Source organism: Vicugna pacos, chromosome 21, assembly GCF_048564905.1.
Source record: "Vicugna pacos chromosome 21, VicPac4, whole genome shotgun sequence".
Lineage (NCBI taxonomy): Eukaryota > Metazoa > Chordata > Mammalia > Artiodactyla > Camelidae > Vicugna > Vicugna pacos.
In genome coordinates this window covers 23,634,918-23,657,383 of record NC_133007.1, presented here as the reverse complement: position 1 = coordinate 23,657,383, position 22,466 = coordinate 23,634,918, and the positions used below count along the sequence as shown (strand labels likewise).

Sequence of the window (22,466 nt, the reverse complement as noted above, 5' to 3'; positions counted from 1 at the left end):
AAGGATCAAACATTATGATCATCAAGTGAAATTCATACCTAGAATACAAGGATGGTTCAATACATGCGAATCAACAAATGGAATATATCAATTTACTAGAATAAAAATTAAAACTATAAGATCATCTCAATAGATGCAGAAAAGGTATTTGACAAAACCCAACATCCTTTAATGATAAAAACTCTGAACATTGAGTATAGAAGGAATGTACTTCCATATAGAAAAGGCCACATATAACAAATCCACAGCTAACATCATACTTAAAGGTGAAAAAGCTGAAAACTTCCTCTAAGATCAGGAACAAGCAAGAGTGCCCACTCTCACCACTCTTATTCAACATAACACTGAAAATCCTAACCAGAGCAATTAGACAAGAGAAAGAAACAAAATGCATCCAAATCAGAAAGAAAGAAGTAAATATTTGTTTGCAGATGATTTGATCTTATATATAGAAAATGCTAAAGACTCCACCAAAAAACTGTTAGAAATAATAAAATACAGTTAAGTTTCAAGATAAAAAATAAACACACAAAAATCAATTGCATTGCTATACATTAACAACAAATTATCTGAAAAGAAATAAAACAATCCCATGTATTACAGCATCAAAAACAATAAAATGCTTAGGAATAAATTTAACCAAGGGGGTGAAAGATCTGTACATTTAAAACTATAAATCCTTGATGTAAGACATGGAAGAAAACACAAATAAATGGAAAGATATCCATTTTATGCAATCCTTGTTTATGGATTGAAAGAATTAATATTGTTAAAGTGTCCATACCATCCAAAGCCATCTATAGATTCAATGCAATCCCTACAATATCCCAATGACATTTTCCACAGAAATATAACAAAAAAAAAATCCTAAAATTTGTATGGCATTACCAAAGTCTCCAAATAGCCAAAGCAATATTGAGAAAGAACAACAAAGCTGAAGACATCACACTTCCTTATTTCAAACTGTATTGCAAAGCTATCATAATACAAAACAGTATGGTGTTGGCATAAAAACAGACACAGACCATTGAAACAGAATTGAGAGCCCATAAATAAACCCATGCATATATGGTCAACTAATAATTGACAAAAGAGCCAGAAATACTCAACAGAGAAGGGACAGTTTCTTCAATAAATGATGTCGGGAAAACTGGATATTCATATTCAAAATAATGAAACTTGACCCATATCTTACAACACTCACAAAAACAAGACAGAAACAAACACATAGATACAAAGAACAGATTAGCAGTTACCAGGGGAGAAGGGGGTGGGAAGAGGGCAAAATAGATAAAAGGAGCCAACTATACGGTAATAAATTGAAACTAACCTTCTGGTGGTAAGCACACTGTAGTGTAAACGGAAGACAAATTAAAACTAACAGAACATTGCAAATCAACTACACTTCAGTTTAAAAAATAGAATATACACATAAAACATACATAATGTTACAAATCAATGTTACCTCAATAAAAAAGAAAAAGTAGAAGAAACACAAAATAAAAAAGAAAATACATATTATGATTTATCATATAACAGGGTACTACACAACCTTTTACAACAGTACGATAATCTATACGCAGACTTGAAAATATTTTGTAATATTTTATTACATAGGTATACTTCTAAATTTATATTCACACATATGTAGAATGGGTTTCTACAAAAAAATTTAAAAATGTGTGCAGAACGAAGATTTTTAATAATACTAAGTATTTAACAACGGGTACCACTTATGGTGTCAGTTTATAGGGAAGGCTTTGATTTTTATATGACATACTTTTAAAATGTTTTAACTTATGTGTTAGCTTATGATTGTTTTAAAATTAAAATATAGACTTCACATCATGTTATCACGTATTTTCAAAAAGTTTGTAAATTAAGAAAGAATTATATTCATAAAGCTTCTAGAGGCTGCAACAAATACAGAACTTTGGATGCAGTGAAACCTACTAAGATTACATCTCATTATAAATAGGGGAGCATCGAGACTGGCCTGTGCATACAAAATACAGTGTTAAAATTAAGTGTAACCACAATAACTTTTTATGTAACTTTGTTTTAATTCTAACTTGGTAACAGTGACCCCAAATGCACTGAGCCACATATTTTATGCAGAAATAGGATGATTAATGTAAGTGGTAGGGTTAGAGCTCTGTACTGTCTGAGCAGAGAAAGCACTTGATGGTGGACGTAGCTCTCTGTATGGAGCAGTCCCACAAAATCACTAGTCTTGGGTTTGTGTACTCTAAGCTTCACTGTCCCTCTACCCCAAGATCTCAAGTTCTTTTATCCCATCCTGTTTTCTCCTGTAAAAAGTTAGAGCACAGTTTGACCTGTACCTGAAAGTACCAATGGGAATTGGGTTCTGACAACAAAGATCTTCCCATTCCTGAGTTCTTGTTGGTTCTCCTGGGTGATCCCTTCAAAGCTGGAGCTAACGTCACTTCCCAGGAGATGCAGAAATCGTCTTATGGAGGAAAACACCTGGATGAGGTGTAATGGAATCCCCCAGGATTTCCAAAGGGCATTTTAGTTATGAGGTGTGGGGTCATGGGGGTTTCCAAAGAGCAGAACCTTCTTTACATAGCATCTTCATAGTCCACATCTGTAAGATCTGCCTTCTTCAGCCTCGAATAGATGTCTAAGGAGTCCTGGAAACGAAGGTACATGGGTAGGACCTGAGCAGGGAAGACAAGTAGCCATGTCTCCCACAGGTTCTTTTCCCCGATCAGTCTGGGTGCCCCCTATCATGGGGCATCACTCAGCACATAACTCGGAGCCTCTTGGAAGACTGTGGCCCGAGGCCAGCGTTTTGAAAGGGGCTGCATCCCACTGGTGGGCTACACAGGTGCTCCTGAGGAGCAGACAGATCTAAACATGCAAGGCCTTCTCTCATTCGTATGGGCCATTGTTAGGCAGTTCTGTGGGCTAAACTTTTTAAGGATGTCAGAATTTTGTATTCAAAAACTAAATTTACCCTGTCACTGGAGTTTATCAAGCACTTGAATTCTGTCCTGAGACATCTGGCTGCTACACCAGATGCAAAATTACAGCTAGACAAAATTACAAAGCGCCTATCTCCTGGCACACAAGCAGAGTTGGAATTTCTGCGATTTTCAGAAAGCATTTTTGTATCACCAGTGATGAATTGATCAAGATTTAGATATTACTGGTTTATAATGACAATAATCACTACTAGTTTTGCTTTATTCAATATTAACTTAGTTTTTGACATGTTGTATGCCAGCACAAAGTGTATGGTTCAACAGTATTTCAGGATAAAGATTTTCAAGTCAATAGAATTTTTAGACCAGGCATGCACTACAGTTTAGCCACAAACCACCCATATGTCCATTGCTTTAAAAATGTGTATGTGAGCCCCCCAAATTGCTTTATACGATGACACTTTACTATAAATGTTTTTATCACCATGGTGTGGGGAGATAAGGCAGGAGATAGACCATGAGATCTTTTATTTTCCATAAGTGGTCATAATTTTTAAAGTATGAGAACCAGTCCTCAGAAGAAGGAGAGAAAGAACATGGAGGAAAGAACAGGGACTCCAACTCACCTTGTCCTCAGTATGGATCCCCAGGGGTTTGTCTGTGAAGACAAAAGTATGTACTGTAAGATTCCATTTTAAATGCTTCACTGAATCAGTGTTAATAGACTTCTTTCTCTCCCATCTGTTTCCCATGGATTTATTTCCATTAATATTTTCAGTCTTGCTTTTTCTGCCTATTACAAATATGATTCCCTTGCCGTACAGAGGAAAATTGGCAGCCTGGGGTTGAAAGGGTCAGTAGGTCCCTCCTGGCGTTTGTACCTCTCAGCATTTCTGTGCCCACAGAGTACTGGATGGGTCAACATCAGCAACTAGGCAGCTGCACTGGGGTCTGCAGGGAGTGCATAGTGGGTACCATCTCCAGCACTGCCATCTGATTGGGAGTGAGATATACAGGAGGCCAAGTTAGCAACAGCACTGGGATCTACTCAAGGCAGCTTCCAGACCAAACGCCAATCTTCAGACAATGCTCTTAGTCAGTTTCAAGGGCAGAAGCAGCAGCACTGAAGAGCACTGCCATGTTGTCATACACGGTCCCTGACTATCCTCCTGGTTCCAGGAAAGACAAAAGTCAGAGACAGATCCACTCCCTCATGCCTCACCTACTGCTGAGTGCTGTTCCTGCTGCACGCAGTACACCAAAGAGTAAATCTCGTCTCCACTTACAAGGTTCACTGAAAGAGAAAAAGGGAGGCATCAGGATACAGTCCCTTCCTCCTGCCACGTAACTCACTCCATACCTGCCACCTATCATATCACAGCCATGAAAGCAGACGAGTCATTTATTTGCAGAGGTGGTTGGGACACAGTAGGGTCAGGTCTGCGTAACAGGCGTCACCTCGTTGCCTCTTCCCCGGCTCGCTCTACCTACTTTGGTCCAGGTCATTGGGAAGCTTTACCATTTTCGTATTCAGGCTGTAGTTGCCCTGGGGCTTGCGAGTTGAGGTAGTTGGATTCTTGGGGTGCAGGGCTGGGAGGATTCCTGCGAACACAGAAACACATGCTATCTATCTTGGGGTGCATCCCAGATGTCCCAGGCATAACTATCTGGGTTTATGAGTAAAATACTGAAGGAGAAAAGCCTGTTAGAAGGTGTCCTGAGCAGATACTAATTTATGGGAAAATTAGCAATCAGCACAGCTGTCTGGTACAAGCCACGGCCCTATACCTACACTAAGCAGGGCACTGCGGAGCATCACTAGAGTACATATTCCATGAGTGTAAGTCCTTATCTTATGGCTCACTGTGGTGTTGCCCACACCCAGAACAGTGCCATTCACATCACAGGGCTCAAGAAATATTGATTCACCCCAGATGGAAACAGGTTGCTGGGCAGAACGAGCAGCTTGAGGAAGGAAGAGCAGTAAATGGTCTTGCATGTACATATACTGCTGAAAAACTCTATTCTGTCTTGGGGTGAAAATCTGGTTTTTGATGGTAAAAAATAATAACAGTATTAAAAGGTATCAACTAAACATGGATATCCCCAGATGGAAGTATTTTAAAAATCTTTTCCTCCACTAATCTTCTAAGGAACTTCATCAACAATTTTTCAGCATTTTCACTACTCTCTGGCCTGCATTAGAGAAATCTGTATATAGCTAAATACTTTAAGGCTGTCAAGATCTTTCCATATTTCCATGCTTTCTAGCACTCAACCAAATGACTCACAGACTCTCGGATGTTAGTTAATTGATTGAGTAAATGCATGAAACTGGTCAAAATAATACAATGTTCTTATTCTGCAGATTTAGTGAAGGAGATAAATTGGGAAGAATGATGAAAGGATCTAAATTAATTAGCTAATATGTAAAAAGAGTGGAATCGCAAGAGGATGTTCAAACTTTTCAGTGGAAGACCTTTGGAGTGGCATTTTTGGAGATGACAAAATATGAAAAAAGCTCATGAAAGAGAACAATTCACATTTTTGAAACATATTTTTCTATATCATCAGGGCCCACGGAGGAAACAGAGGCCTCACCTGGGTGGATCCCTGGCTGAACGTCTTCCTGCAAGTCAAACAAATGAAAATATATGTCAATTAAGGAACTTTCTGGGTACTTTCATACAGTCCTGGCTCAGGGAATGTGCCTTGTTTCGAGATGCCCAACATAGGATGCCACTGTGTGCCCAGAGGATAGCTTGACATTTAGGCAGATGCTTTATACTGCAGATGGAGAGACTCTGGTCCAGCTTAGCTAAGCTTCCTAAAGACAGTTAACACCAGAACTGAACTTGAGCCCAAGCCTCTGTACCAGCACACCTACTATATTTTTTAGTTTTGGTTTTACAATCAGACTAGGCACTGCCACAGACTCACCATAGTTGGGGTAAAATGTCCAAAGATGCCCAGAAAGCTTGGAATTTAAGTGAGAATCTCACATTGTCCTCTCTTGCCCCATCTCCAACTTGCTCAGTGGAGAACAGGAGACCAAGATTAAACATACAAATAAATACATAATTACCAATTGTAATAAAATGTGAAGCTAAAAACCCTTGGTCCTCTGATGAAGAACAGTAGAAGAGAGTTTTAGGCTGTGTGGCCAGGTGAAGCCTCTTGGGGAAAATAACATTTAAGCTGAAAGGTGAGAAAGATCCAGCAACGAGTAGACTGTGTGGATGTGTGGATGAGCATTTCAGGGAGAAGAAAAACCATGTGATGATACTCCAAGACGAATAAGAATTAATGCATTGACTTTAACTGGGAGATGGTCAGTACGGCTGGAACTGCTCATTGTATTTCTCTTCTGGTGGCTGATCAGTTATTTTAAATAAATTAAAATTTTTAAATAAAAATTAAATCACAGAAGCATGACTGATAACACATGGGGATAAAGGGCTTAACTAAAAACTTTCACTAGTTTAATAGGCGCCATCCCATGAGCTTGGGGGCTGTGACAGATCTGCAGGCAAGGTGGATAATGGGACAAATTCATCCTTTATAGTGCACATGTCACAAATAGCCTTATTTCAGTGAAAACAAAGGTCACAGTAACAAAATACTAATCTCTGTATATACTAACCTATTTTTCTTTTGAGCCAACAGCAAAATAATAGGGCCATAGTGATGAAACCAACGATGCCAAAGGCTCCTGAAGTAAGAAGTTTTTTTCTGTCTTCTGTAGGCACTGAAGGGAGAGACCTGTGCATGAGCTGCCAAGGAGAAGGGCTTGGGTTTGGAGAGCAGACATCTTGAGTGTGCGTTGAGGCCAAGGTCTGCTCTTTCTGGGGAAGTTAGAGAGGTGGGACTTATTTAGGTACCTAGGGACTTGCAGCTTATCATATGGTTGAAAGAAGAGAGGCACCAGCCTCCACGTCCTCCACGCTCCCCCAGATACATCTCCAGGACTGCACTACCCGCAGAAGCCCCATCTTTGGTAGCACACCACTGGAAACATCGCGGGGTCAGCAAAACTCTCCCAGGATCCTGGGAAAGAGGCACTGACCAAGGTAGCTCCACGGTGTGAGCTGTACCTGTGATGTTGAGTGGCACCACCTCGCTGCGCTGGACCCTCTGGCCATTTTTGGCCTCACAGAAATAGTTTCCAGAATGTTCTGCTGTCAGAGAGAGGTTGAAGGACACTCCTCCTCCAGAGGGGGCTGAGCTGTTCTTCAAGGTGGCATCCTCATGATAAAACCAGTATTGGATCGGGGGAGAGCCTCTCCGGGCCTCGCAGTGAAGTTGGACCACATCCCCCACCGCAGCCTGGGCCCTGGGGGCCGTGAGGGTGAGGACAGGGCGAGACACTGGAACTGATGGAGATAGTAGACTTTCAGAGAGGGTCTCTGATGATGTGACAGACTCATAATCCCTGCCTAGAAAGGCTCAGCTCTACTGAACTTCCTCAAGGTGCCCCAGGGGAATATGGACCCCAGGTTGTGACATGCTGGCTGAGCTGAAGGGCAGTGGAACTTACTTTTGACAGTGATGCTCACCAGCTCGCTGAGCCTGGGGCCAAAGCTATTGTCAGCTGCACAGTAATATTGCTCAGCATCACTTTCCGTCACTGCAGGAATCTCAAACTTTGCCGTCAGTGAACGCTGGGTCTTCACTTCCAGGTTTAAACCCAAGGCCCCTTTGTACCAGAAGAAGGTGATATCTCCTGTGCCTTCAGCAACCAAGCAGACAAGAACAAGCTTCTCTCCCTCCACCAGGTGTCCATCTGGAGGTTGTATCTCCAAGCTTACATTACTGACGGGGACTCCTACATGAACAGAAGATGATACAGGAGGGCCCTGAGTAGAGAGAGTTTCAGGGACAGAGTATGTGTGACAGCATGGAAAGCAAAGTCCTTGGGTAAAGTCAATAGTTTATATAAGTTTAATGGTGAGGCAAGGTTCAGGGCAGGGGGTGTGGGAGTCTGCTGATTTGGAATTGACACTGCTTGGTTTGATGGTGGTAGGGTAAGAAAGGTACCACAATACTCCCATGAGGGTTGCAGTGTTATTTCCCTGCCTGGAAAGGTATGATTCCTAGAACCTGGGTCTCTCAAACTCCCATTTCAAGGCACAATAGTGCAGTGCTTACAAGTCTAGGTTGCAAATCAAACTGCCTGGGTTTGAATGTGGGTCCCAACTCTTCTAGTGTTGTGCTTGATCAAATTACTTAACTTCTCTGAGATTCAATTTCCCATCTGATGAATGGAAATTACAGTGACAGTCACCTCCTACAGTTGTGAGGGTTCAGTAAAACAATATGTGCGAAGCACTACAACAGGGCCTGTGGCATATGAACTGTCCAGTGGTTTTTTTTTTTTTTGGTTTTGTTTTGTTTTGTTTTGTTTTGTTTTTTGGCAGTGGTCCGGGTTCACCGTGTTGCGTTTTGAGCAAGTCTGGGAAAGCCCAGCTTTGGAGGAATTAGCATGTGCTTTATGGTATCATAGATACGTCTTTGTCTGAGTGTGGGAGAGGATGCCAGAAATGTCAGCCCTGACATGGAATAACACGTTTCAGAATTACAAAACTACCTCCTTTCCTCTTTATCTTTCAAAATCATGCTTTAACTTCTCTTCCATAAGCTTTTCCCCAATAGCCTTTTCCTCAAAGCCTCCTCATACCACCTCATTCTGATTTCTCCCCTCACTGTAGTTTCTATTAATAGTCAACCAGTACAGCCTCACCACATATTTCACCCTAATTGTTAAGGACGCCAGTGAAACATCAGCTTCTCACAGTCCTGGACCATCTATTATGCAGCTACTTCCTCCACACCCTCCAGCACAGTGAAGACGCACAGTAAGGGCTTCCTAAATATTCTTTGATTTGCTTGAATGGGAATAGCAAGGGTAAGGGAAGACCCCTTAGGAACTCTGATGAAGAGCTCAGGTACCTGTCTCAGAGAGCATCCCTTCACGCAGGAGCAGAACCAGGGCAGACCAGCCTCTGCCTCGCCCTTCTCAACCCACCCCAGCAGAGGGCCCCGCCGGCACTCACTGTGCACTTCTATCGGGACTCTTGGGCTCCGTGTGACTTTTTGTTGCATGCTCTTTGCTTCACACCAGTAGGATCCTGAGTCCTCCTTCCACACGGCAGGAATCTGGAGTTCTGGGAAGCTGTTCCAGTCCAGCCCTAGAGCCCGGTTATCTTTGTAGAAGCGGAACTGGTGCTGGCCATCTAACTTCTGTGGAAAGGTCTTACAGGCCAGGGTCATTGACTTCCCCTCTGTGGGCCGAGAGGGGCTGGCTGTCAGGGATAGCCCTAGAGAGAAGAAGGAAACACATATTCTAGGGCAATGGGGTTCAGAGTTCCCGATGGGAGGCACTTTGTGTTCTCAGCATTTGTTCTCAACAAGACTCAAAGAACCAGCTAGTTGCACACACCGACCACCTCCCACATTACCACCCTACCCCGACATGGCTCATGGGCTTCCAGCTGCTCACCCCCTGCACATCCTGCCCTTGTACAGCATCACCTTCTCGCACAAGGCAACCCTTACCTTTGACTTGGTTCTTAACTCTTAGAAGTTTCTGTCCGTAAACTAAAAACTCCAGAGAGAGTGCAGGGATATTGACAACCATTGCGGAGTGGGCATTGCAGATGGTGAAGTTTGAAGTTCAGAAACTTGTAATCCTTGCAATCAACCACAGTAATCATTTTCTCCTGTTCTCTTTTCCCGGATGTCCCAGACCCACACTACCTCTTTCAAAGAGTATGAGACAGGGGAGGATGTGTCAGTCTGGGAAATACTTAGAGGAAATCAATTTCTTCTTTACTGTTTCTCTTCTGCTCCTTTTATTTGCTATTCCAGATGGAAGGAACAGGTGCGCACTTGCCTAGAAATACCCTGTGTCCGCACATCCACATGTGCTTGCTCTGGGGCTTCTGTACAATCCTCTGTAGAAGCCATGTATCCCTCTTTGGCTGTGGGGGCTCCTTTCTGGATGAATTGAAGGTGGGTCAAGTTGTGTTCTGCTTTCATCTCCTCTCCTTACCCATCCCCATTGCAGCAGCCCATGAAACATCAAGAGCCCTGATAGCATTTGCTCTCTGGGCATTTGTTTATCCAACCCTCAGAGCCTCTGCTCTTTGGGAATCTTTAAGAATATTCCTAAGAAAAGCCTCTTTCTCGCCTTAACAGATGAACATGCTAAGTGTTCTACATCTCTGAGGGGTGATTCTTGGGTTCAGTATCTATAATCCCCAAGAATTTCTATTGGAATACTTTACCCTAGGACTTTTAAAAAATCAGTTCAGCCATCAGAACAGAATGTTTGTTCTGTGTACAGGCATGGAATATCCTGTGCATTCACTGCTTTCTCTCCTTGGAAAACTGTAGTCCCCAGAGGACTGAGGAGACACACAGCTTTGGAGGCTGAGCAGAGAAAGGAATAAAAAAGGCAACTCGGCACCTAAAACCCACCCTTAGGTATGAGTCTGAGGTGAGGGAGGAGTAGGACGCCAGGCAGGGCAGTGTGTATGGATCTGGAGCTCAGTCCTGCAGCTCAGAGCTTGTTTCAGATAGTTCTCAGGCACACAGGCCACCTGGCAAATTCCTGACGACAGAAGCTTTGTTTCTTCATCCTCGATGTGGCTTTGGATTTCTGCTTAGGCTGACTGGTCACGTGCGCTTATGGGGTAAAAGTGGAGCCAGGCACAAAGTGTCATGACATTAACACAAATTATGAGTTAGACTTGGACAAGCATCAAGTGATGAACCCAGAAGGCTGAGCTGGTTCTGAGTGTCTCTGGTCATAGGAGTTCCTAACCCTGTGTTCCCTAGTTGTACATGTAGCCTGTGTTCTTCAAGGAGCAGGATAACCTCCTTTAACCCTGTAGTTATTATTTTATGCCCAAGAAAACAGTCCTCACATGTATTGGATTTAAACATACTTTAGTGAAAGATTTCTTCTGGGGGGAAATTTCCTCGTTTCTTCATCTGGTAAGACTGAATCAGGATCAGAGTGATGAAGTAAGTCTGCATAAACAGAGTCGGAGAGAGGAATCGCCCTGAGTAGCAGTCGTGGCTGCAGAGCAGGGCTGAAAATAGGGAAGGAGGCGGCCCTACTGAATCATGCTGCACCTGGGTTGAGCACTGACTGTGATGTTGTTCTCCACGGAGGTGTGGCTTCCGCAGTTGCTTCATCCCTCCTGGTGGAGAACCCAGCTGGGGAGTACATGGGAGCACTGGAGCTTTCAGGCAGAGGGAAGAGGTTCTTCTAACATCAATTTTTGGTACCCCCTGACTTCCTTGTGCAGAGAGCATCACTCTCTCTGAGCTGGGACTTCCCATTTAAAGAAAAAAAAAAAAGGCTGTGGTCTTGAGAAGGTCAGAGCAAGACTGCTACACTGCTGAGCAGGCACATGTCATGTGCAGAGACTGGCATGACCATATGCAACCTGGGCCCAAGGGAGCCACTGTCATCTGTATACCTCAGTAGCTGTCACCGGGGGTCAAACAGTCATCCACAGGCCTCCTGCACTGGCTCAAGTGACAAGATACCCACAGATCTTGAAGAAGAAAAGGAAGTGTGACTCACCAGTTGGTTCGCAGAGTGGAGCTGGGAGAGAAATCAGCAGAGATCAGTACAAAGCAGCAAGTCCCAAACATGCCCGAAGCTTAGCTTCCCGAGAGCTCTCCCAACAACGCGCTCTCCTCCCCTCGCACCCTGCCCACCTCTGCCTTCCTCTCTCCTTTTTCTCTTCTTCCCTCTCTGTCTCCTTATTTTCCACCTCTTTCCTGCCCTGCTTCCTTCCTTCTTTCTCTCTGTTCCTTTTCCCACATTCCACATCAACCACTTGCCTACAAAACAACACATAGTCCAGTTTTATGATCATAGAGTGGTTTCCAACGATTTCTCTCATCTATGATTTATGACATGGGGGTCTTTCTTCTGTAACTACTTAGCAGCTCCCTTCCTCAAGGCCATCATCCTCATCCCTTCTCTCAAAAGTCTTGGTGGTCCAGCTCTGGACTTGCTGACTCAGAGTAATAACAGTCAGACAAGGAGAGTGGACAGGTTCATTCTCAAGACATGATGCCCCTTTATTTAACAATTTCAAAGCAGAAGAGGCTTATGTCCAGAGAAAGAATTTAGGTTTCTCTAAAGATTCTCTCATCTCCCAGGGATTTGACCCTAATACTATGGCACAATGGTCAAGAACGGAAAATTCTGGGGAAAATGCAGGTTTTGTAGCCAGATGATGTAGATTTGAATCCTGGCTCTTCCTCTTATAAACTGTGTGACTCTGGGAAAAATGCTTTACCTCTCTGTGCTTTAGTTTTGTTTTCTGTGAAATGCAGATAATAATAGACCTATTTCACAGAGTTTTATGAAGATTAAAAAGGTGATATCCACAAAATGCTTAGAAGAATGCTTGCATTCAATATTTATCTAGCATTCATTACCTATCACTCAATAAATAATATCTCATTATTATTTCCTATTTTAGTCCAGTTTAGTCTGAAATGTCTACTGTTTTAGGTTAAATGTTCATTTGAATAATTATCTCCTTGGGTAGGAGAAGGGAATCAGTGGCAGCTAGCATGAAAATCATATTTTATTAATTCACGCACACAACAAATAATTTTGAGTGCCTACTACATGCCAGGCTTTGTACATGGCCCTGGGGTTACAGGAGGAATGGACAAAAATGACAATCTTTCCTGTCAAGAAAGTTAAATTATAGTGAGAGAGAGCCAATTTAAAAAGAAACGTGTAACATGATTTCAGAGACTGATCAATGCTGTAAGAAAAATAAAGCAGAAAAATAAGTTAGAGAGTATCTTGGGATGGTCCTATTTAGACAGATGTCAATTGAATAGAAATATGAATGAAATGAGAGAGCAAGCCTTCTGAATATTGGGAAAAGAGCATTCCTGGCAGAGAAACGGCAAATGCAAAGAACTTGAGAAGGAATGAGGTTGTCCAAGGAAGAGTGAGAGGGAAGATGCATCTCAAACTGCCTAGGTAGGGGGGCACTGGTTGAAACTAGTGTGTGAAAAGTTAAGCAGGAACCATTCATGGACGGCTTTGTGGACTTGGTAATAGTTTAGGGTTCTATTCATGCTGTAATGGGAGCTATGGACAGTTCTGACTTAATTTACATTGTAAAATCACTCTTTCACTGTGAAAAGAACAGGCAGACACGCAAAAGAAGCAGGGAGAACATTAGTGGGAGTTTAGTCCAGAAGAGTGGGGGTGATGGCTCAGGCCAGGCAACACTAGTGCTGCGAAGTGGACACATTTCAGGACAAATCTGGAAGTAGAATCAACAGGAATTACTTACAGATTGGATGTAAAGGGCAAAAGAAAAAGAAGAATTAAGCATGACTCAGATTTTTGGCCACAACGGCTGGAAGAATGGTGACATTAAGAGAAATGGAGATGTTGTAGGGAGAAACAGATTTAAGTTCTGTGGTGGCAGCAGTTCACGGGGAAGATTAAAGGCCCTGTTTGGACATGTTGAGTTTAAAATACATATTAGACAGCTAAATGGCAGATGAACACATGAAAGGTTTTCAAAGTGAGATCAAATTTGGATAAATAAGCTTTATTTTAAGCTATTTAGGCTTAACATGGCCCATTAAGTGTCTAAACTGTATAACTTGGGGAAATGAGTATGGATAGAGAAGTCTAGGTACCAACCTTGGGAAAGTCAAATATTTTGAGGTCAGTCAAGCAGCAGGCATTAAGTCAGAAAGAAAACCAGCAGAATACAGTATTCTAGAAGCCACGTGGAAAAGTAGTTCCCAAGAAGGGAGTGATCAACTACATCAAACACTCCTGAGATGTTGAATAAAATAAGAAATAAAAATTAAATCCTGGGTCGGGGAACATAGAGATGAGTAATGATATTAACAAGAACAGTTTCAACGGACTGGTGGGGACAAAGACTGATTGAAGTGGGTTCAAGAAAGGATGAGGTAGAACTAGAAAGACCTAGAACAGTTCAGCAGATTCCAGGGGTTAAGGATGAGGGAGGAGTTGACCATCAAGGGATTCAGGGTGTGAAGGAATTTTCAAAGTGATAGAAATCTTCTGTGTTCTTACCACGGTAGTAGTCGTATGACTCTAAATCTTTGTCAAAAATCATAGACAGTGCATCCAAAAAGGGAATCTTATAATGTAAGTTAAAAATGATTTTTAAAGGAAAGGATAAGAGAACATCAGGTAAAGATAGAAATGCACTGAAAACGGTAAAGGATACACAGAATGGTGAAGCAAAGGGAGCCCACATTTTTATTTTTTAAGATAGAAGATATTATAGCCTCTTTGTATATTTATAGGAATAATAAAGGATGGAGATATACTTTGATGATGGATCGGGGAGTCTGGAAGCCAATGCACACGTTCTAGGAGAGTCCTGTCTTCAATAGGAGGAGGGAAAATATACCCATGATGGCAGGAGAAAAGGCAGAGTATGTAAAGGCAAAAGTGGACAGGCTGATATATACAGCAGTAGAAAGATGAGGAAAATTTTCTTCTGACTGCTTCTATTTTCTTCATATTATAAATTGAGAGTAAGAAGAAAGAAGTTTGTGTAGAGAGAAGTAGGTGTGAAGAAATGGTCAAGAATGGAAGACCATTGACTATGAAAGCATTGGAGGATTGTGTGGCACTGTTGACGGCCACCTGAGATTGGTGGTCCTACATTTGAAGGAAGCGAAGTAAGCAGGATTGTGCCTTTGGTTTAAAGTCACATTCAGCTGCTTAGGCAGAGGTGTAAAGCATGCAGAAAAATGTGTTAATCAGGAGAGTGCTATGGGGGAAGAGGGACGAAGGTGTATCCAAGGTGATGGACTGCAGAATCTAAGCTAAGTACTACAAAGAGTGAGGACATGACAATGGAAAAGTAATCTTGGGAAGCTGAAGGCATGTTGAAGATTCAGAGAAAGAGCTGGAAATATAGTATAGCCGGGTAGAGGGTAGATGTTGAAAACAAAGATGTTGGAAATGGGACAGTTTTTGGTGATGATAAGCTCTAGGATTTGATGGTAGAAATGGGGAAGTCAAGGAAGGATAAAGGAAAATAGTGTTGATGGTAAGCGGGCAGGGAAGTGAGAGGCCAATTTGTTAGATGAGTTATCTTTGTGGCTATCAAAACCGCCAAGAACAAAGTCAGAATTAATAGTGAAAAGAAAGACATACAATGAACACTTCCTATGAGATAAAGGCTAAAATGATAATTTTCTTCTTTCTGCCCAACACTGAGCCCTCAGTAGGAAATAGAGATCTGAGTTCACCTGACCGTGGCCAGGCAGAAACTTAGTCCTGGGAAGTCCCAAAGCTCGTCAGGAGGCAGGGTGCTAGTGGTTGGAATCCCACACCCTTCTCTGAGTTGCCCTACTCACCACAGATCAACAGCAAGAGCCTCAGCAGCATGAGGACCAGGTTGAGGTCGACTGTAACTGAAGATGCTCTCTCACTGAAAATAGAATTCACCTCAGAGGTAAGAGGCAGTGGCTTGTCAGAGGAAGTCAGGCTCAGAAGTCACACGATTGAAAGCACAAGTTTACGGAAATAGAAGAAGGAACAAGAACCCTCTGGTGGCCAATCTCTATTTCCTCTGCTCTGGATGCCAAGAAAATTAAATATACTCCTTTTTTATAATTTGGTTCTATTTCCAAATTTTGAAGATAATGCATAATAATACATCAGCGCCTTCTTCAAGGACTCATGTATCTCAGAGGAGGTTTCCCGGAGGCCATTTCTGACTTTGATGAGAGTCTCTTCAGGCAGGAGTCCTGCTGAAATTCAAATATCATGCCCTTCATCTTTGATGTCTCCTCAACCATGTCTAATCAGCACATGCTTTTGTCTCAAAACAGCCTCTACTGCAGTCACACTAGGCACAAATGTCAATAAGGCAGGGACTGATGGGCTGTCACCCTGGTAATGTGAAATGTCTGACAATTGTGGCATATGATGATTTGTGGGGTCAAGCTACTCGTAAGATACTAGCTTTCTCATTCAAGTGTTCACCGTGTACCATATGTGAGCATGAAACAACTGAAAAATAAAATCGAGGGGAATTACAGTCTGGGGGATGCTTATAAGTGAAATACAGGAAATAGACATATGCAAACTATCTTCTGAGCATTTGGGGTCAGTTCATTACTATCACTAACCCTGGCATTTGTAATACTGTTCCTCCCCTCACCCCAAATCAGGGTATCTATGATCTCTCCCATTTCTTCCTTATGCACATTGGGGCTATCAGTTCTCCACACCTAAGGCCTGTATATAATTCATACTGTGGATCTGAGGGGAATAAGCCATATTAACTTTCAACATTTCCTGAGTCTTTGAGTGTCTAGAATTAAGCATATGTGGAAGCTAAGATATTAGGGGGCATAGGAAGATGCTATTCAGCAATGGCATCCAAGTCCAGGTATCAAGTCCAAAGAGAAAGATTGAGAAAAGAAACTAGTGGCCAAAGATGTGCAAAACTGGAGGGGAGTGGGAGCAGTGTTGGGAGCAGACTAAAGGCCCCTAGGAAATTGCAAGAAAACAAGACAAGTATGCCACAGCTTTGTTTATTGACTTGGGAAAGCCTCTATGGGGATGAGTTTGCCTAGTTTAAAGTTTCAGGACCAAGGCATAAAATACAATGAGAATAAACAAATGGGACCCAATTAAACTTACAAGCTTTTGGACAGCAAAGGAAACCATAAACAAAACAAAATGACAACCTACGGAATGGGAGAAAAGTTTTGCAAAAGATGAAACTGACAAAGGCTTGATCTCCAGAATATATAAGAAGCTCACATGACTTAACAAGAAAAAACCAAAAAACTCAATCCAAAATGGGCAGAAGACCTAAACATGCAATTCTCCAAGGAAGACATACAAATGGCCAATAGGCACATGAAAAAATGCTCAATATCACTAATTATCAGATAAATGCAAATCAAAACTACAATGAGGTGTCAGCTCACAACAGTCAGAATGGCCATCATTCAAAAGTCCACAAATGACAAATGTTAGAGAGGCTGTGGAGAAAAGGCAACACTCCTACACTGCTGGTGGGAATGCAGTTTGGTGCAGCCACTGTGGAAAACAGTATGGAGATTCCTCAAAAGACTAGGAATAGACTTACCATATGACCCAGGAATCCCACTCCTGGGCATATATCCAGAAGGAGCCCTACTTGAAAAAGACACCTGCACCCAATGTTCATAGCAGCACTATTTACAATAGCCAAGACATGGAGACAGCCTAAATGTCCATCAACAGATGACTGGATAAAGAAGGTGTGGTATATTTATACAATGGAATACTATTCAGCCATAAAACCAACAACATAATGCCATTTGCAGTGATATGGATATCCCTAGAGAATGTCATTCTAAGTGAAGTAAGCCAGAAAGAGAAAGAAAAATACCATATGAGATTGCTCATATGTGTAATCTTAAAAAAAAAAAGAAAGAAAAGAAAAAGACAAATGATCAAAAATATAAAGCAGAAACAGACTCATAGGCATAGAAAACAAACTTGTGGTTGCCAGGGGGAGGAGGGTGGGAAGGGACAGACTAGGAATTCAAAACTTGTAGGTAGTGACAGATGTATATAGAAAAGATAAGCAAGATTATACTGTATGGCACAGAGAAATACATACAAGATCTTGTGGTAGCTCACAGTGAAAAAGTATGCAAAAATGAATATATGTATGTTCATATATAACTGAAAAATTGTGTTCTACACTAGAAATTGACATAACATTGTAAACTGACTATGACTCAATAAAATAAAATTTAAAAAATTCAATTAGAAATGTGGAGCCCTCTAAACTCAGAGCATAAGACTTTTTTTTTTACATACCCTGTGCTGTTTCACACCTTTCTCCTATGCACATGTGTGCCTTCACAATTCCCTCAGATTAAAACATCTCTCCCCTCCTTCTGCATGGGTTTAAAAGACTTTGTGCTTTTATTTTTATAACATTAATACATAGAGATACACTAAGAAATGGAACATGCATATAAGTTATGCAGGACTGTAATGAACGAAAAATCATGAACCCACTCACAAAGATTGTAATGCGGTACATGGGAGTAAGAGCTGATTTGAGAGGTGGTGAGTGAAATGGTGAGCCACCAGACAGGAGAAGAATGTGGAAAGAATTTTATCACGGGGTTTCCACCATCAGGATAAGAATTTTCACAAGACGGTGGATCTGGATTCTTTTGGGAATTCAGCACCTTTTGCTCCATGGAGCAGTGATGAGGGCACAGAGGTGACTTGAACTCACATTTAAGAGTTTGGGGAGGTGAGTACCACAGCACAATACAGAGAAGAGATCTACAAGGCTCACTGGTCATATCCAGCAAACTGGGACTTGCCTTCCATAGGGGAAGCTCTGATGGTTCATTTTATGTGTCAGTTTGGCTGGGCCACATGCCCAGATGTGCAGTAAAAAAAAAAAAAAAGAAAAGAAAAAGGTAGAAAAGAAATTTTCATTCCCAAATACTATAGATGAAGAAAATGCGGCCCATAGAAGAGAAAAAATTTGTTTCAAGACACTGTATTAGATTGGATTACTGCTTCCAACTATTGCCCTCCTCCCTGTAAGAGAATTATATATGCTTTCTCAGTGTCAGGTGACTTGCTCAAGTGTCCTTTGGGAGAAGTGGATGTGCCTGATTCACTGGCTTTTCACTTGGCTATAGGACATGCTTTGGCCAAAGGGATGTAAATGTACAAGATATTTGTGCCTCCAATCAGACACTTAATTGCAGTGGCATGGTTTGATTTGACTGCTCCTCAAACCCCTTCTGAGAATGAGGAGACAGGGGAAACTTGAACCCAGCCCATGGCCTGCAGCCAAGCCCCGCTGAGGCCAGCTGAGCCCAACTCAGTTACCCTGGGCAAGAAATAAAAGTTTACATCGTAAGCCATGAGGTATCCATACAGATTATTTATCACAGGAAAAGCTAATACAGTCTCACAATAGATTTGTTGCTGGTTACTATAATGCATTATCACTTTGATTTCATCTTCAAATTAATATTACTCATTAATGAGACTAAAGAAACACAGATAGAGGGTAAGTCGTGAAAGGCTTTAGATGCTACACTAAGAATTTGGGGGTGTAATATCCACACGGGGCATTGGGCCAGGTTGGGCAACGATGGGCTGGAGAAAGCATCCCTCATCTAAGGGAGCAGTTGCTACTCTGTTCAGTTGGTCATTGTCATGAGGTTAAAACCTGTTGCTAGATCATCTGGTTGAGACCAGAGTTTTGGAACTATATGTAAAATCTACTAATTTTTAAATGTTCGAGATAAATTTAAAATTTTGCTTAAAAGCAAAGCATTTCTGTAGAGCACCACAGGTTTGTGACTTCTGCTCTAGGTGGTGGGGGTGATGGTAGGGGAAAGACACAACTAAACATATAGAAGATGAATTAGTGAGGGAATAGCCTGCACATGACAGAGATCTGAAGCAGGAACAGGAATTGAGAGAAGTGGACTTAAGGAAAAGTTTGAGAGAAAACTTGTGGGTGTGTAGGAAGAGAGAGACAAGTTTTTTTTCTCTTTTTCTTCAAAGTGGGATCATAAAGCCACCATAACCGTGATGGTGATGGAGAAGTAAGATAAAGGTCAGGACATAAAGAGAAGATATTTGTACATTTCAAATCTGTTGAGTTTTGAATATTATGAGCTAGAAAATTTACTCACTTTACAGATGAGGAATCTACAACTCAAAGATGTTCAGTAATTTTCAGAGTTTTACCTGTAATAAGAACTAAGGCTGATATGACCCCCAATGGCTTTATCTTATACTTACATTGTAAGTGTAATTTATACACTGGATTTTTAAAACTTAGTAAGAAAAAAGAACAGATTGTAAAATACCTTGTGAAATTTTATATTGATTAAAACTGGAAATATTTGGGCTGTATTAAGTCAAATAAAATATATTGTTAAAATTAATTCTACTTGTTTCTTTTTTAAACTTTTTTCTAATGTGGCTTCTAGAAAATTTTAAATTATTAATGTGGTTCATGTTACATATCTATGGACAGAGCCACCCTAGACTGTGACCCTCAACAGGAAGATGCATTCTACTCCTGCCCACTGCCAGTCTGTACAGAACACGTGGACTTGGGCCATTAGGCACACCTGTCCCATTATTATGTGTCAAATCCCATAAGACGATGCGTTCACCTCAGAGGAGAAGAAAAGAAACCCTAGGAGGGGCAAGTGTGAGTCAGGGGAAGGATAAAAATGGCAGGATCTGGTTTCCCAGGAATCTCTCTGGAGAATTTTGGGTCTAGCGTCCTGCTTCTGGAAGAAATCATGAGATGAAGACATTCTTACAACTTTCAGAGCATCTTCATGAATTCAAATCAAATTGTAGCCAATTTTATTGACTGCTCAAGGTCTAGATCAGCTTTCCCTCAGAATAGATTACTGGGTATTCTGATGAAGAAATACTGAAGTAAAGACTGAAGTGATGCTCATGAGGCAAGACCTGGGTGGACCTCCTGGGAGTATCCCACGATGCTGGGGGAGCTAGGTGTCCACCTTGGGCTCTCTTTCCTACTGGAGAAACCACAGGCCCAAGGAGGTGCTCTCGGGGTGGCACTGTAGCAGCCCAGGGGAGGGGCGATGCAAAGTGCAAGTGCTCCTTCTAACCTTACTGTGGTCCCTCTCGGTCCCGGGGGCCCAGGGTGCTTTTCAGCCTTACTCTCTGGTTTTGAGAATTTCCACAGTGATGTCCTGTCTGTGGATAGTTGCTAGCTGGTCTTCTTATGAGGACTGAAGTATGGAATGACCTATGTCACCATCTTGATGGCATCACCTTAGCTCATCTGTGTATTAATAAGGATGGCATGCGCTATAAATGTCACCTGCAGAAATAAGTTTATTGGTCATCCATCCAACCAGAACCACTCAAGGGTAATATGTTGTAGTGGTACATTTGTTATAGGTCCTTGTCCCTCATTTTCAGCTCCGTAAATCTGATTTTATAAATACAGTGAGAATTGATTCATTATTGATAAATGAGCTTACCTAACTAAACTTACACCAGACAGGTGAATTATCACTTTATTAATTTAAAACAGGAAAGTTGGTTAGGGTTATTTGGGTTAGAAGTACAAAAACCAACGAGACAATTTGAAAAAAAAAGTTTAATATATATCATAAATGTTATATATTATATATGTTATAAATTATATATATACATATGTTATAAACACACAACAAATTGCCACAGAACCCAGATCAGTCATCTCTGGTCCTCTCTGTGCATCTGTTTAGTTCATGTCATGTATCTCTGTGGAAGGGTTTCCTCTCATTCTCTTATCTAGGTGGTATGTGGAAAATGACTACCCACAGCTCCTGGGTTAACTTGTCACAGGCCAGTTACTTGAAGAAACTAATTTACTTACAGTCACAGTTCCTGTCTCCTGGGAAGGGCTGATTCATCCAGCTTGAAACAAATGTCCACTCTTGGCATCAACCGTGGCCAGGATGGCATGATTGTATTGTTGAAAAATGCTCCTTAGTATTTACCCAAAGGAGTTGAAAACTTATTTCCACACACAAATCTGCACACAGATGTTGCCAGAAGCTTTATTCATGAGCGTCAAAACTTGGAAGCACCAAGATACTCTTCAATAGATAAATGATTTTTTTAATGTGGTACATCCAGGCAATGCGATATTATTCAGTGATTGAAAGAAATGAGCTATCAACCCATGAAAAGACATGGAGGAAACACAAATGCTTATTACTAAGTGAAAGAAACCAATCTGAGGAGGCTACATACTGTATAATTCCAATTATGACATTCTGGAAAAGGTAAAACTCTGGAGACAGTAAAAGGGATCAATGGTTGCCGGGGATTAGAAGGGAATGAGGGATGAATAAGCAGAGCATAGAGGATTTTTAGATGTTGAAACTATTCTGTATGATACTGTAATGGTAAATACGTTCTTATAAATTTGTAACGTGTGTAAAATGGTAAACTATGGGATTTCGGCAATAATGATATTTCACTGTAGGTTCGTGGTAACAAATGTACTACTCTGCTGGGAATGTTAAGAATAGGGGAAGTTATGCCTGTGTGAGGGCAGAAGGTATATGGAAAATCTCTGCAGCTTCTACTTCATTTTGTTGTGAACTTAAAGTGGCTCTGTTAGAAAAAATCAAGTCTTAAGATACACACACCAAAAAATGTCTTCAAGGAGCTCTCAATGAGCATCTTGCATTGTTTTTAGGGGGAAAAGGTGTCCAGAAGACTATCAAAAATAAGTATTTAAAATAAAACACAGTTAATTTATACCAGAAATAAAATGATGTGTGGGCCAAGTTTCACGTACCCACATATGACTGCATTTGCTGTAAGGTTCCTTTCTACCTAATCCTGCCTCAAAGTCCATCCCCGGAAAGCTGACACTCTTGCTTCCCCTTAGGTAGGAAGAGTTTATCACACAGAGAGGCAACTGC

General features: G+C 41.5%; 1 protein-coding gene across 1 annotated transcript; it reads right to left on the bottom strand.

Annotated features, from left to right (window-relative positions):
* Positions 1–1,542: 1,542 nt before the first annotated feature.
* Positions 1,543–15,477, bottom strand: FCRL1 (Fc receptor like 1). The gene is made up of 11 exons (XM_006215612.4): positions 15,360–15,477; positions 11,545–11,565; positions 9,002–9,265; positions 7,486–7,773; positions 7,043–7,321; positions 6,592–6,696; positions 5,550–5,577; positions 4,468–4,550; positions 4,171–4,242; positions 3,575–3,606; positions 1,543–2,654 (listed from the first exon to the last, which is right to left on the bottom strand). The coding sequence occupies exons 1-11, from the start codon at positions 15,388–15,390 to the stop codon at positions 2,583–2,585; spliced, it is 1,275 nt and encodes a 424-aa protein (XP_006215674.1). The 5' UTR covers positions 15,391–15,477; the 3' UTR covers positions 1,543–2,582.
* Between the last annotated feature and the right edge of the window lie 6,989 nt (positions 15,478–22,466).

Coding starts and splice junctions, on each gene's coding strand:
- FCRL1 (XM_006215612.4), bottom strand. CDS start 15,390: ATGCTGCTGAGGCTCTTGCTGTTGATCTGTG. Junction 4,551..5,549: donor TCAGCCAGGGATCCACCCAG/GTGAGGCCTCTG, acceptor CTGTGTTCGCAG/GAATCCTCCCAGCCCTGCAC. Junction 2,655..3,574: donor GGATCCATACTGAGGACAAG/GTGAGTTGGAGT, acceptor CTTCGTTTCCAG/GACTCCTTAGACATCTATTC.